Source organism: Prionailurus viverrinus, chromosome D1 (assembly GCF_022837055.1).
Source record: "Prionailurus viverrinus isolate Anna chromosome D1, UM_Priviv_1.0, whole genome shotgun sequence".
In the NCBI taxonomy this organism is placed as follows: domain Eukaryota; kingdom Metazoa; phylum Chordata; class Mammalia; order Carnivora; family Felidae; genus Prionailurus; species Prionailurus viverrinus.
Genome location: NC_062570.1, coordinates 20,126,104 through 20,141,643, shown reverse-complemented (window position 1 = coordinate 20,141,643; position 15,540 = coordinate 20,126,104). Strand labels below are relative to the sequence as shown.

Genomic DNA, 15,540 nt, shown 5'->3' with positions numbered 1-15,540 from the left:
GTAAGAACACAACTGGGACACCTGGGTGTCTCAGTCCGTTAAGCATCTGACTTTGGCTCAGGTCATGATCTCGCGGTTCGTGGGTTTCGAGCCCCGCATCGAGCTCTGTGCTGACAGCTCGGGGCCGGAGCCTGCTTCGGATTCCGTGTCTCCCTCTCTCTCTGCCCCTGCCCCTCTTGCGTGCATGCTCCCTCACGCACTCTCTCTTTCTCTCAAAAATAAACAAGCATTAAAAAAAATTTTTTTTTGAAACAAAAACAAAGTAAGAGCACAACCAAGACAGTATACATTCAACCTTTGATTGACCGTCCCTAGAATATGAACTCCTTGAGAGCAGGGGTCTTGTTGACAGAGGTATCCCCAGTGCCTGGAATCGCGCCCGGCGCATGATAGGTACTCCATGAATAGAGTGCATGAATGAATGCGTTTTCCGCCTGGCGTCCTTTTGCGAATGGCAGCTTTTATAATTTAATGTCAATCCCCGGAGCTACTCTATTTTCTCTTGGTTATACGCTCTTTGATTAGAGCCCCTGGAGATTGCACATCCCGTGTTTACTACGAAACAGACCATGGCGTATTTGCGTGACAACACTTCCCAAACAGATGGCTGAAGTATCTAACAGAAAAGCTTTAAGTTGGCAGAATTTCCTTTTGGCTAGCCAACCGTTTCTGCATCTTGCAGCCCCCCACCCGCTCCCCTGCCGCTCACCTTTTTTCCATATCACGTGTGCTTTCCGAAGCTTCATTATGAAGAGCTGGACGATGATGAAGAGGATGAAGATGAGAAAGGAGACCAGGGTGAGCAGCAGAATGCCATTTTTCCTCCTTATCACCCCCACATACTGAAGATTTGTTTCTGTAAGGCAAACGAGAGGAATTCAGCTCAAGGTCGGTTTGCTTCCGTCCCTGAGGAATTTGCAGGCTGCTTCCCAAATGTCAGATAGGCGGATAGGCCACTCAGACAAAAAGACGGAGGACTTTAACCTGAAGATAAAGAGATTCATACTATTTATTCTCCAGAAACAAGCCAACAGGCGGACAGACAAACAAGGCCATTCTGTGAGGCGATTGGAAAAACGCTCTTATGTGCCATAGGTAGTGAAGCTGTGATTTTTCATTTCTAGAGAACGCAGGCAAGAATATTGACTTAGATTAGAGTCGGGGGATTTAAGTGAGCTGTAAGGAATGAGTTTTTTTAGCAACATGTGGTTAAGCAGCAAGAGAGGTTGTTAAGGAGTGTGGAAAGCCATGCAAATGCAGCGAACATTCATGAATGTTGGCTTGGTTAAAGGTGGTCCTCCATGAAGGCATTCGGAGATCAACGAGGTGAGGTCTTGAAGATCTTTCTAAACCTCACACTCGGATTCGGCCGGCTCTGATTTTGCCCGAATGTCCTGCCCCCTCTAACAACAAGCAGTTCAGGAGCACCAGCTCCGTGTGGAGCTGCTTGGAGCTCATTAGACACAATCTCTGTGCTTTAGGGCATAGTTCTCTCTCTGTAGAAACAAATAAATTAATGAAACAGAAGTCAGAGTGCGCTTTATGGGAGGTTTGAGGGTCCTGTTCTGCCCCGTAGACTGTGGGAGCCACAGAGGTCTTGTGAACACAGGTGTGAAGCATGCAGAGGGGTGTTTCGATAATAGAGTCTTAAAAATGATCACAACTCCAGCGAGTCACAAGACTTTGTGCAGGAGACGATGAGAGTCTGGACCAGGGAGGTGGCAGTGATAGTAGACAAAAATCTGGAAGGGAAGACTCAAAAGTCCTTGGAGACGGACTGATTTTGTGTGTGTGTGTGTACACACATAGGAGTGAAGGATGACACCAAGGTGTGGGGCTTGTGTGATGGTTTGGACAAGCTGATTTTATGGGAAAAGATGCTGTTCGGTTTTTAGTGATGTTGAGTTTGAAGAGATGGCAGAAAATCCAGCCATGGGATACGTAGGAGGTGGAATGCAATAGGGATTCATTCTCCAGAGAATGTTCTGGAAGCATAGGTATGGAAACCTTCTGCGTAGTGGCAATAGGAACAATCCTGGGGAGGGGTAAACCCTTTAAGAATTAAGGGAGGAATCAAGAATAGAGAAGTAAAGTCAGAAGTATATCCACATATAAGAAGCCAGAGGAGGAAGGGAGGTTAGCGCATGGACACAGAGAAGGACTGATTAGCAAAGAGTGACAGGACCAGGCAGAGTATGTCAGGGAAGCCAGGGAGACCCTAAGTCAAGGAACAAGGGAGGGATTAACCAATAAAAAGGTCAAGGAAAGTAGGGACAGAAAAAGGCCATTGGATTTATTGGTTCAGAGGTTAAAATGTCAAGTGTTTATTCTAAATGCTGTAGGGGACACTTACCAGTGGTTAAGTCAGGATCTTGAGCGGTTTGGTTTTTCTCTTCCTTGTCAATCTCTGTTGTATTAGAATCTTCCACTACTGCAACTAAGTTGAAAGAAGTTAAGACATGATATATACATCTGACTCTCTGTGAATAGCGTGTATATACACATACTAATCCCCAAACAGCAAAGCATCTTTGGGAACCAAATTAAGTAGTCCGACTTAAAAACAAACAAACAAAACAAACAAAACACAAGACTATTTCTGAACTACTGACTTTTTCCAAAAATAGTTGCAAACGGCCAGGCTCATTTTGCTTTATTTTTTAAAGATACATGTTTACCGAACACTGTGCTAAGCCTGAAACTGAGCATTTGGTATGTTTCTCACGGCAGCTCTGAACAGAGGCTTAGAGAAGCTAAGTAAATTGTCACGCAGCAAAGAAGTGACAGAGCCTATCTGGAAATTCAGAATGCAGAATTTAAACCGTTCTTTTATACTTCCACCTGAACCAGGCCTGTGAGCGAGAAGGTCTTTAGAAAGGTGCAAGATAACAACAGAACACTGAAGGGTGACATCCCGAGCTTTATGGAAGGATAAGCTAGCAGCCTGGAAAGCAATGATTTTTATGTTGAAAAATAGGCTCCCTTGTCATTCAAACCTGTACTGGCCCCTCCCCCTTAGAAGCAGGGTGTTCTGTGATGGTTTTGCTAGGTGAGAGAAGTCATAGAAAGAAGAGATCTCTTCTTCTGATTTTGTTGCTCGTCCTGCCTATTCCCACCTCCCCGCCTCCCCCTCCCAACCTAGTCTCTTGCTTTTTTAACCCATTGCACAGCGCCACTGTGTGGATCCCACGGGGAATGAGACCACCCATTCTACTGAAAATGGCTATTATTAACTGTAATACAATCATAGGAATTGAAAGCTGAAAGGAAATTTAGAAACCATATTAAATCTTCGGTTCTATATGAAAAAGCAGAGCAGAAAATTGGGTTGTTTAGTAGCTCCGTAAGCCAATTTAAAGACAAGTCGATTCTAAACACGTTTAAAAAAATTGGATTATTAAAGCAAGTGATGTGACCGCTCCACTTCAGGTTATTTTCAATTTCCATCGCCCTTCAAAAAACCGTACGGTACATATTGCTTCTATCGGTGTTTAGAAACCCCAAACATTGACTTTTTAAATATTATTCCAGATAAAAGTTGTAGAAAAATACGATCTGATACTCAACCATGAACATACATGCTAATGATACGAAAACATTTATCCCATCAAATGAAATTATTAGAGACACACTATTTGAAATAGGAAGAGGACACGTAGGAATTTCTGCCCTTTCTGGCTGGGGCTGTTTTGCTCAAAACATCATAGCAAATGAATGTATTCGTACCCGTATATATTCGCACTGCGTTTTCTGAGTACCTCCTAGTGCCAGATACTACGCTAGTAAAATTCAAAGATAAACACGTGATTATTCCCCCCAGTTAACCCCCCAATAGGTTCACTGTCTAACAAGTTGGTTATAATTCATTCAGGCTTTTTAAATTCTGCGTTTAGGGTTCAATCCTGTCATCAAAAACTATCTGAGTTCTTGACAACCAAGTAACTGAGGTGTTTTCAAAGGTGATTTTGTTCTTCTGTGACGAAGAGCAGCAAATCTCCAGATCCTGTTTCTTTGCCTTTTGCTGAAATCAAGTCTTTATTTTGTGTTTAGTCTGTTCTGGATGAGAAAACAATGAAACGAGTCTCTCCATAAATGAATACAACCTTGCCCTTTACCATAGAGGAAATTCAAAGGTCACTATTGCGTGTGTGTGTGTGTGTGTGTGTGTGTGTGTGTGTGTGTGTGTGTTTATCAAGCAACATAGCACTGAATTTACAAGGCATTAGTGACCCTAACCCCCCCCCCCCCCCCCACTAAGGGAACATTCTACCACAAAGCTGGAACCAGCAGAGGGGGTCCTGCATAGTCTTATTAAAATTTTTTAAAAATCTGAAAATTGAGAATTGGAAAAGTGACCTTCCCGAGGAGGCTTTTTTTGTTTTTTTGTTTTGGTCTTAAGTTGTAATGGGTTGACACTTACCAGTGCTAGTGGGCTGCTGAGGGTCTGCAGACGATGGAGAGTTTTTCTCCAGGGCATCTGAAGCTGTCTCTCGATCAGTAACTAGGAAAGGGGAAAAACAGAATTCTGCAACCACGGAGAGCAGTTTTACCCACATTGTGCTCAGTACAGTAGGTTGGAGAATGTATTTGGCTGCTACCTGCTCGTGGAGGTTTTTGCAGAAACCTCAGCGCTACGTATTCTGCAGCTCTTGCTCTGGTCTTTGAATCTGTATCCTGCTGGCTGCCCATCTGCTAAGCTGCCTGGCTTAGAAGTGCAGCATGCTGGACTTGGAGTGGTACATTTGGCAATAATAGGCAGAGGGTATTCGCTGTCTTTCTCTCTCTTTCCATCTACCTGCCTGCCCCTCTGTCTGTCTGTCTGTCTGTGCATTCACCTATCTCCCTCCTTATTTATTAGTTAGGTGGCCTTGGAGTCCGTCACGGAGTGGGTCGAATTCCAATGCCGTTGACTTGGCTTGTGCTGAGTGAGTTTGAGCAAGATGCCTAATCTCTTGAACGCTCAATTTTTTCTTACCTGTAAAATGGAAATGCTAAGCTTTGCCCTTGGGGGGTTTTTTTGTGTGTACGTGAGAATTAATGAGTTCATTCATACAACACGTTCAGCCCAACGCTTTGCTGTTTATAAAACATAATGCTTACAGTATAACATAAAACGATGTTTAGGGATGTCTCCAGACATTCAGTGTAGCGCGGATTTGACCCCTGAGCAGTCCTGCAACCAGTGGGTGTATAGGAAAGGTGCCTGAAATTTTATAAATAGGGATACGTGACGGGTAGGTAATGTCTTTTTGGAATCTGTGAGTGCTTCTCAGCTTTTTATTTAATGGCTTTGAACGTTTCTTTTCTTAAACATGTAAAACTTTTGGAAACGATACAAATGCCAGAGTTGCATGCGAGAGCTCTGAGAAGAGGAAGAACCACCGCTAAGGAAACAATAGAGAAATAGTAATTTAGACTGTCAGGCTAAGATGAACTCTGTGACCACAAAGATGTCAGGGAAAATTGAAAAGACAGCTGCTAGCAATGAAAGGAGAGAAAAAGCTTGAAAGCTAGTAGGATGGAAATCCTGGAGGCAAATGATGAGACGAGTAGATGGGAAATATTGGGGGCACATAGAAAAATTATCAAGAATGATCAAGATCTTCTGGAATAATGTATATGATACTGTGTGGATTCAGATAATTATATATTTTTGTACAGAACAGGAGATATACACACACCCATGAGTTTGTATTTACTTTGATTTGTTCTCCCAGTCAACAAGCTAGTGAGTAGATTCAGTTAGACCAAATGTTATTTTGATTAAATGGGTACTGGTGCTTTATGATTTCTGTCCCTGCTTGGTTAGAATGTTATAGACTTGTGCTATTCAATACAGCATACACGGGCTACACTATTTAAGTTTAAATTAATGAGAGTTAATATTAAAAATTTACTCAGTTGCACCAGCCACATTTCCGTTTTGAAAAACCTGTACCCACCCCTGTGAGCTTGACAGCTTCTAAATACTAAGACTTCGATGAAATCAGTGACGATATTAATGAATGGGATTTTGACGCCGAAATGTGTCAACATTTGAAAATTCTGTATAAATCAATATATTGATATTTTCCAAATGACCAAGGCATGATGCTACAAATCATGCCTGGCTAAAAGATTTATCCAAAGTGCAAATCTGTTCAAAGAATTTAATGTAACAAGGGCACGAAAAGTTCATTGATAGGGTTCCAGAGTCCACATAGCAATTAACCTTTAAGAAGTCACCTCTTGTTGAGTTTTAGTATAGTATCAAAGAAGAATATCCACAATTATCTGAAAAGTTATTAATATCATCTTCCCTTTCCCAACTACGTATTTGTGGGAGGCTGTATTTTTGTATATATCTCAAGCAAAACAACATATCGCAAGAGAAAAAACGCTGAAATTATGAGAACCTAATTCTATGAAAACAGATACCAAAGAGATTTTCAAGATGAAAAACAATGCCATTTTCCTCGCTAACATTTTGGCGTTGCAAAATACAGGTTTTTTTTTTTTTTTTTTTTATACAAGTGTGTCATTTCTATGTATATGTAGTGGATTCATTTTTTAAATAAGTCAACTTTTTTTAGTTTTAATTTCTAATGCGTAAGTATGGACAGGTACGATTCACATAAGTAAAAATTCTTTGGGGTCCTCAAATATTTGTAGGAGCGTCGAGGGTTCCTGCAATCGGTGAGTGTGAGAACTGTCGCTCAAGTTTTTTGTTTTTATCTCACCTCCAGATAAGTAACAGGAAATCAAGATTCCTCATTGGGAATACTAAAAAGATGAAGTAAATCATTGTGAAGGTGGCCTGATCTATTCCTGTCCTGTTTTCCTTCTCCAAGCATTGCGTTGTGAGTTTTTCAAAGGAAGACATTACTCATTCCAGTACCTTCCCCCCCTCCAGATATGGTGCTTGCCTGATGTTCATTTTCTCAAGTCCTACGATGCAGTGTGGGGATGAAGGGGGTCAGAATCCTTACTTGTAAAATTATTTTATCTTATTTTATTAAAAAATGTTTTTTTTAATGTTTGTTTATTTTTGAGAGAGAGAGAGAGAGAGCACAAGCAGGAAAGGGGCAGAGAGAGAGAGGGAGACACAGAATCCAAAGCAGACTCCAGGCTCTGAACTGTCAGCACAGAGCCTGACGCAGGACTCGAACACACAGATTGCAAGATCGTGACCTGAGCTGAAGTCCGAGGCTTAACGGACTGAGCCACCCAGACGTCCCCTTGTAAGTGTGTTTTAAAGCATTCTCACTAATCCACCTTGTAAAACTCATGGGATGAACAAAATGGGTGTAGTATGCAGTAGCTTGCCACAGGGGAAAGTCATAAACACATGGAAGCCACCAACAGCTGATACTGGAATTACTCTTTGAATACTTAATGAAGATCTGGCAGTGGGGGCTAAACAGTCGACCGTTAGGTCATAGATAAAAGTCAAGTCGTATCCCATTACTGTTAGAAGCATTGGATGGCTAGGATTTTGAGTCGTAGAGAACTACGGCCATAATGGAAGAGAAAGAAACTGTGATTTCCCCTCAAGAGTAAATTTTTGTAGGTGGCCCGAACAGTAGCTGAAGAAGTCAACATAGATTTTTTTTCGACATGGTTGGTTCTCTTATTTAAGACCCTGAATGACTTTCAGAAGCAGCCCCTAATAACCCCCCCCTCCCACGCATGCCCTGTGCTCCATTGACAGCAGAGGCTGGAGGAGGAGGAGTCATCAGGAGGTAGGAATGTTTGCGTCAGATTATAGTACCCAGCCGTGTCTGCGGGGGCTTAAGTCTTCTAAATGCAGCTTCCTCAAGACTTGCTACTTTTGGTTTGACGAGAAAGTGACTGGTGGAAAACCTGTGGTAGTGAGGGGGGGACCTGTTAGCCACAGCAGCGGCACCCCCACCCCCCACGGGGCAGCATGGCAGTTTTCCCACCATGGTGTTCTCCTTCACCAGCGCCTTTCATTAGCAGTAATTTCCCAAAGAGCTTTTTCAGCAAACGCGTCCTCATCCAACAGCTTCCTCCTTCCCTAGTGTGAGTGGATCCTTGTACTTCAGAAATTCTTCTGACACTGAGAGGTACTTTATACAACAACGAAGGTCAGAGTCTTGTGATTCATGCTACCTCTTACTAGATACTTCTTGACTCAAAAATTTTCTAGAGTTTTGAAATCACTTTTTTTTTTTTTGCATTTGATGAAGGAATGCATTTTTCCACTGGAAAAATGGAGGCGACTCATCTTCACAGGTTTTTTTTTTTTTTTGCATTTGATGAAGGAATGCATTTTTCCACTGGAAAAATGGAGGCGACTCCTCTTCACAGTTACGATGTGACGTTTCGTTTGTTATTTGTTCTGCTCGGAATGTTAACCTGGTTAAACTAAAATCCGCAGAACGGTCATAACAAAAGAAATCTAAAGAGTAACCATGACTTAGTTTGACTGTGTGAGTGTTTTATATTAACGTAAAATGATATGGACAAGTTTAGATTTATTTCAACGGCAATTATCTCCTTTTGGGTATGCTTCAGATAACCTCTTCAAAATCATGAGTGCAATCAAACGATTCAAGGCCAAGTTATGTCAGCGGTTATTATCAAAAAGCAGGCATGATGCTGTTTGCATATGGCGCTCTGCTAGGCTTTGTGCACAACTGGGGTTCCCAACGTTGGGACGGTCGCATTCTGACGCCCAGCTGGAGAAATTTCAATCATTAAAGGAATCTGCTGTTAAGGAGAGCTTTGTTGACTGCGATCTCACTCTGAAGGACTTTTCCCATTCCATTTAATTTTGTTCAAAAGTGTACTATGAAGGTAAATTGAAAATGATTAAAAGCAATCATTCATCCCTCTTACCCATATCTTCAAATCGGAATGGTGCCACCAGTTTTCTTCCTTGTAGACCTTTGTGTCGGATAATGCAGTCCACTGTTGAGTTTTTGCTGTACGTGTGGACTCTGAGGATGCTGCTGCTGTTACATTTCTTCCCATCGGTTTCAAACTCATGGTGGGTTTCACCTATGGAGCGAGTTAAAGAGGTGTTTGAAGTTGTGGCTACTTAATACCATGGGGTGGTTTGGTTCCCTCAGAGACCAATGGCCTTGACCTCTTGGCAAAGCTGTTAGACTTCTAACCTCATTCTGACTTCAGCCAACTCCCTTGTACCTACGTGGCCCTAGTCACAGAGGGGAGCAGGTGAATAGCAATGAATAGGTTTCTGTAAACCCATCACTACTGGGGGAAAAAAAATCCAAAGCTTATCGTGGTTACAACAAGGGCAGCCCGATGTTGTCAAACACAAAGACCCACGACTTTACTCAGTTTGGACGAATGAGCCAAATTAATGGAGAGGTCTTGGAATGATGTAGAATTGGCATTGGAATGAATCTCTCTATGATTAAGTAAAATTGAATGTAACCTGTGTTACAACGTACACAGACCGTAAACAGGTCCCAATTGTGACAGTTTGTTATCCTGCTTAGTCAATTGAACGCTGCTTCAGTCTAATCAAAGTTCAGATTCTTTGGTACCATATGATATTTTTATCTGTCACTGAGGGTACTGCACTTTATAAGTGTTCCAATATACAAGCATTGTGGTAAATGTATTTTCAATTTTGTGTCTGCTACACAAGTCATGCTGAGGTAATAGCTGTTTTCCTGTTTTATGAAATTTTGTTGAATTTTAAGAAGCCATAATAACTCTATTTTAGGTTTCTACTTTTTTTTTTGTTTTTTTTTAATTTTTTTTCAACGTTTTTTATTTTATTTTTGGGACAGACAGAGACAGAGCATGAACGGGGAAGGGGCAGAGAGAGAGGGAGTCACAGAATCGGAAACAGGCTCCAGGCTCCGAGCCATCAGCCCAGAGCCTGACGCGGGGCTCGAACTCACAGACCGCGAGATCGTGACCTGGCTGAAGTCGGACGCTTAACCAATTGCACCACCCAGGCGCCCCTCTACTTTGTTTTAAGCACAAACAGGGAATCATATTATTTGTGATAGGTTTTCAAGATGAAGCCATAGTATCGATTGGTTATCAAGATAATTTGGAAAAGAACTGATGGGTTAATGAATGTTGTTTTCTGGCACTTGGTGCCACCAGAGGGCGCCAGAGGATTGAAGACTTCCTTGGAAATGTAAGTAGGAAGGAAAACAAAGGAGGAAAGAACCATCTCCCCTACTTACCGTAGAGCTCTATGTCGTTCCCTAAAATCCAAGTTATCTGCGGAGGGGGCTTACTTCTCACGGTGGAGCATGTAAGCGTAACGTGTTCTTTTCCATTTTGCATTCTGGTAACTGAAGCTTCCAGGATTGGTGTGGAAGGAGTTGCTGGAAGAAAATTGTTTTTTTTTTTTTTTTTCATGCTTAATTAGCTGGTCTACGTATCCCAGTAAAGCACGGAGTCTGATCATCTGTAGGGATGATTGTAGCGTATGGTCTCAATAATGGGATTTTTTTTTTTTTTTTTGCTCGACCTTTTCCAGAATACTGTTAAAGGGCTTTTATGTACTTGTAACGCTACCTTGGCTGTAGTCACATTGTTTGTTACCCAGTGTATGATTAGTCCCTGAAAATCCCCAATGTTTCAACGGCAATTTTTGCCTTTGACAAATGACTGTATTTGATTAGTGACATGAAAGGAGTTGGTTTATGGCTGTTTCCGTTCTAAACTTTCACGAGTGTATGATTCACGCCAAGGTAAGTTAGTTCCGTCCCCTCCTTACATCAAAAGGTGCATTTCTTTCTTTCTTTTCTTTTTTTTTTAATTTTTTTTTTTAACATTTATTTATTTTTGAGACAGAGAGAGACAGAGCACGAACGGGGAGGGTCAGAGAGAGGGAGACACAGAATCTGAAACAGGCTCCAGGCTCTGAGCAGTCAGCACAGAGCCCGACGCGGGGCTCGAACTCACGGACCGCGAGATCGTGACCTGAGCTGAAGTCGGCCGCTTAACCGACTGAGCCACCCAGGCGCCCCAAAAGGTGCATTTCTTTTATAAAGGACCCATTTGTCCTTTTTCTTCCTACTCCTGTCTTGGGAATGGAATTCACCCTTGAACAGTGTGGGCATTAGGGGCACTGACACCTCCCTCAACCCCTGTGCAGTCAAAAATCTCTGTATAACTTTTGGCTCCCCCCAAACTTAACTAAAAGCCTGCTGTTGATGGGAAGCCTTACCGATAACAGGAACACCTGGTTAGCACGTTTTTGTATGTTCTATGTATTTTATAGTGTATTCTTACAGTAAAATAAGCTGGAGAAAAGAAACTGTGAAGAAAATCATAAGGAAGAGAAAATACATTTATAGGACTGGACTGTATTTATTGGCAAAAATCCACGCGTAAGTGGAGCGGCACAATTCAAGCCTGTGTGGTTCAAGGGGCAAGTGTGATTTTTAGTTAGGCTAACTTCTTCCTCTTTCCCGTTCTACTTCACACTTTGGTCCAGAACCCTACTCTTCCGCATTTATTTGCTGATTTGTCTGCCATCGAAACATGGTAAAGTCAGCCCCGAGTATGCAGCATTGGATGCCGGCAGTACACATATGAAAAAATTAGCTATTTGAGGAGCTCACAGTCCGGTGATAGACTCAGCCCCTAAACTGTCAGTTGAAAGATCATGTATTAAGTGCAGCGAGAGAGGTACGTGTGGAGAGTTCTAAGACCCCAGAAGAGCACGCAAGCAGCGTGAGCCAGGGTGCCACAAGGGGTGGCCAGTAAGGTGGGTGAGTCACATTGGTTCTTAAAACCCGAAGGGAGCTGTTCCTTCCCAGGTACTTTGTTACCCCGCAGGCACCACGCTGTATTAATTCAACCGAAGTCTAAGAAATCCACTTGTGGGATATGTGGAATTATGCCACTTAGAGATCGACAGAAAGCAGTGTTTCGAATTGATCTGTTCCATCACAAAAATCGGAAAAGTAAAGACAGTAAGACTCAGGCTGAACACAGCTGACCGTCCACAGAACCGGGCAGGTCCCGGGCGATCTGGACGCTGTTACTTCCTATCCTCGTCTCCCAACCCACCTCTCACTGGCAGAGAGGGACTGGTTTGGGCAGAGGATGCGAGCCGTTGCCCAGTGCAGTCACCTCTGAATTCATCCCATCTTAGGCTATGCAGTCGTGAGGTTCTACTTTTTTTTTTTTTTTTTTTTTTTTTTTTTTTTTTTACACACTGCTTTGCCTGTCTAAACTAGCATGCCAACTCCTGGCGGGCACGGATTGTGTCTAATCCCTCATTGATTCCCAGGAGCTTAGTACAGTGCCTGGCACACAGTCGTGGCTCATCAAATATTAATTCTCCTTCCTTTTAATTTCCCCAGAGAGGAAACTTCGCTGATGCCAGAGACACGTTTCACAAAGTCACATTTTAATCTAGAGCTCGCCGGTCAACATGTTCCTTTCTGCTTCCTTTCGACAAAGGATGGCAGAGGTCCCCTGGGAAATGCCTTGCTACAGGCGCTGTTTCTAAACTCAGATGTTAAGCGTAAGCATGATGTATCCTGTTCAGAGGCCCGTCGCTCACCCTGCTGGGTGTGCTGGCTGTCAACCACCTACCTGTCACGATCACTTTTACTTCCTTTGTTCTCACGGAGCTGCCGTATCGTAAACACTTGTACACGCCTTCATCTTGCTGGCTGACATTAAGCACGCGGATGGAGAGCTGATGGGCGGAGTGATTCAGAAGCTGGTATTTGGGATTTTTTAAAGCTGGACCAGAAGGTAAAGGAAGTGTTAGGAAGCAAACTAGCAGATGCACACAGACTCTCTGCCCATTGGCTCTTCACGGGAATGGCCTTTGAATTTCACACGTGGACGGAGCAAATGTCACATCTTTGATTGAGCTGCCTTCCAAATTTCTGGTGTTACCAGCTGGATGCCTCTCAACAGCTCCACGTTCGTTTAGGAAACAAAATATTTTGCTACTGGGATCTGTGAGATAAACCGGTCGCTTTATTTGCACGTGTATGAAATTAACTGACATTAACCCTGTGCTGGTGAAGGGTTCAGGCTGCAGGAGGATTACATCCCCCCCCCTTTTTTTTACATTATGAAAAATGCCCCATTGTAATTACCTCCTCGAAATCTGATTGATTTGAGGCTGTCTTGTCACAAAGGATGTGAAGAATGGAAGATCAGTGCACGGCTAGTCATTACGCCCGTTGGCTGCTTTATCTTTTTATGTTTTTTAAGGGCTTTTTAAAAAAAATTTTTTTTTTTAATGTTTATTTATTTTTGAGAGAGAGAGAGAGAGACAGAGCATGAACGGGGGAGGAGCAGAGAGAGAGGGAGACACAGAATCGGAAGCAGGCTCCAGGCTCTGAGCCGTCAGCCCAGAGCCCGACGCGGGGCTCAAACTCACGGACCCCGAGATCGTGACCCGAGCTGAAGTCGGACGCTTAACCGACTGCGCCACCCAGGCGCCCCATTAAGGGCTTTATTTTTGAGTAATCTCTACACACAACGTGGGCTCGAGCTCATAACCCGGGATCGAGAGTTGCATGCTCCATCAACGGAGCCAGCCAGGCGCCCCTTTTGTTTTTAATGTTTTAGAAGTTGGTTATTATTTGAAGTTTCCTAAAGATTTTAGCAAGTGGTTTTTGTTTTTATTTTTGTTCTGTTTGGTTTGATTCTATACTGACCTGGGATGTCTATCTCAGACCATAGGTCCCTTAGCAAATCAGAGGCTCCTGAAATGAGTGGTTTTGTCTTCCTTCCCTTCCTTCCCCTCCTTCTCCACCGCCCCCCCCCCTTGCTCTCCCTGCTTTCTTTCTAGATTTGTAACACAAACAAACCTAAAATAGTTGTGCTTTGAATGGCTGCCCAAGGAAGGTTGTCTCTCATCTGAAATAATGGTTGTATGTCCTGGGACACTACTGTTACCCCGGCTAGAACCCCTGAATTGTCAGCCTCAGCACTGTTGACTTTTGAGTCCATAATTCCTGGTTGTGGGGGCCCTCCTGTACATTATAAGATGTTTAGCAACAACCCGGGCCTTTCTACTCACTAGATGCCAGTGCCCCTGCCTGTCCCCAATTACAACAACCAGAATTCTTTCCAGACATTGCCCTATGTCCCCTGGAAGGCAAGAATGACCCCCAGTTGAGCATCACCGAGTTCAATCAAGGTACTCTGCTAGAAACTGGGGAGTGCCCATCTTATCCTGGTTTGCCAAAAACCAAGCCAAAACAAGAGAAAGCGTGATTTAACGGCAATTATCTCTACCCAAAGTTTTTCTCTCAAAACTTTTAACAACCAATATCTACTTTATTGGAATCTACTATTGATAGTTGATTTAGTTTGAAATATGTGGTTATTTTACATTGAACATAGCAATATTTAAAGATTTTTTTAATGTTTATTTTTGAGAGAGAGAGAGAGAGAGAGGGAGAGAGACCGCATGAGTGGGGGAGGGGCGGAGAGAGAGGGAGCCACAGAATCCGAACCAGGCTCCAGGCTCTGAGCTGCCAGCACAGAGCCCGACACGGGGCTCAAACTCCCTTACTGTGAGGTCATGATCTGAGCCAAAGTCCGATGCTTAACCAACTGAGCCACGCAGGCGCCCCGAACACAGCAATATTTAAAAAATGTTTCATAGCTGCAGAGAAGAATAGCATGGCCCCTGTGCAAGGATGACCTGCAAATTCGTGAAGCATTCCATATTTTTCTGGGTGTTGTATGGAAACCAATTTGACAATAAATTTCATATTTAAAAAAAATTTTTTTAAATGTTTCATAGCATATTAAGTTTTTTAGGGGCTCTGCTTTTACAAGGCAGAATGCAATTTGCTGTTTTGGAGACTTTTCCAAGTATTTGGCAGCTGAGAATATTAAATGGAGACATGCAATGGTCTCATTATCTAGGGGAGGGTTTAGTAAAATTCTGCCCAAAGAGATGAACTAAATAGACTTTTAAGAACACCTTTCCTTGGGGCACCTGGGTGGCTCGGTTTGTGAAGCGTCTGACTCTTGATTTCAGCTCAAGTCATGATCTCACAGTCCGTGAGTTCGAGCCCCGAGTGGGGCTCTGCGCTGACAGTGTGGAGCCTGCTTGGGATTCTCTCTCTCCTTCTCTCTCTCTCTCTCTCTCTGCCCCTCCCCTGCTTGCCGGCTTTCTCTCTCTCTCTCTCAAAATGAATACATAAACATAAAAAAAAATCCCTTAAGAAAAAAACAACAACATTGTGACTCTGTGCGGTGATGGATGCTAATTAGATTTACTGTGGCAATTGCTCTGAAACATATACATAATACTAGATCATTGTACACATCAATACAGGGTGACATGTCTGCTATATCTCAATAAAACTGGGCGGGGGAGGGGGTTGCGGGGAAGAATCCCCTTCCATCTCAGGCATCCAGGGCTCATTGTGTGCTTGTGAAAAGGAGGAATGACTGTCCTCCTTTCCAAAGCGGCATGTCCTGTCAGTTGCTCGGCGACCTTGCTTTTGTGCTGAGGCCAGCAGAAGAGGAGATATTGGGAAGGGAGTTTTGTGATGTGACTTTGAGCTGCTCAGATGGAAAACGAAGCAGCTGGCTCCAGACGGGGGGCGA

General features: G+C 43.1%; 1 protein-coding gene and 1 pseudogene across 2 annotated transcripts in view; one reads left to right on the top strand and one right to left on the bottom strand.

Moving 5' to 3' along the window:
* Positions 1-15,540, bottom strand: part of CRTAM (cytotoxic and regulatory T cell molecule) — a 28,563-nt gene that overhangs the window by 4,361 nt on the left and 8,662 nt on the right. For both annotated transcript variants that reach the window (XM_047824283.1, XM_047824282.1), the window contains 6 exons: positions 12,544-12,696; positions 10,173-10,316; positions 8,842-9,003; positions 4,421-4,501; positions 2,354-2,437; positions 710-856 (listed from right to left, as the gene is read on the bottom strand). In XM_047824283.1, coding sequence (XP_047680239.1) covers positions 710-856; positions 2,354-2,437; positions 4,421-4,501; positions 8,842-9,003; positions 10,173-10,316; positions 12,544-12,696 — 771 coding nt within the window. The remainder of the gene's footprint in view (positions 1-709; positions 857-2,353; positions 2,438-4,420; positions 4,502-8,841; positions 9,004-10,172; positions 10,317-12,543; positions 12,697-15,540) is intronic.
* On the top strand, positions 14,553-14,653 carry LOC125147246 (uncharacterized; annotated as a pseudogene).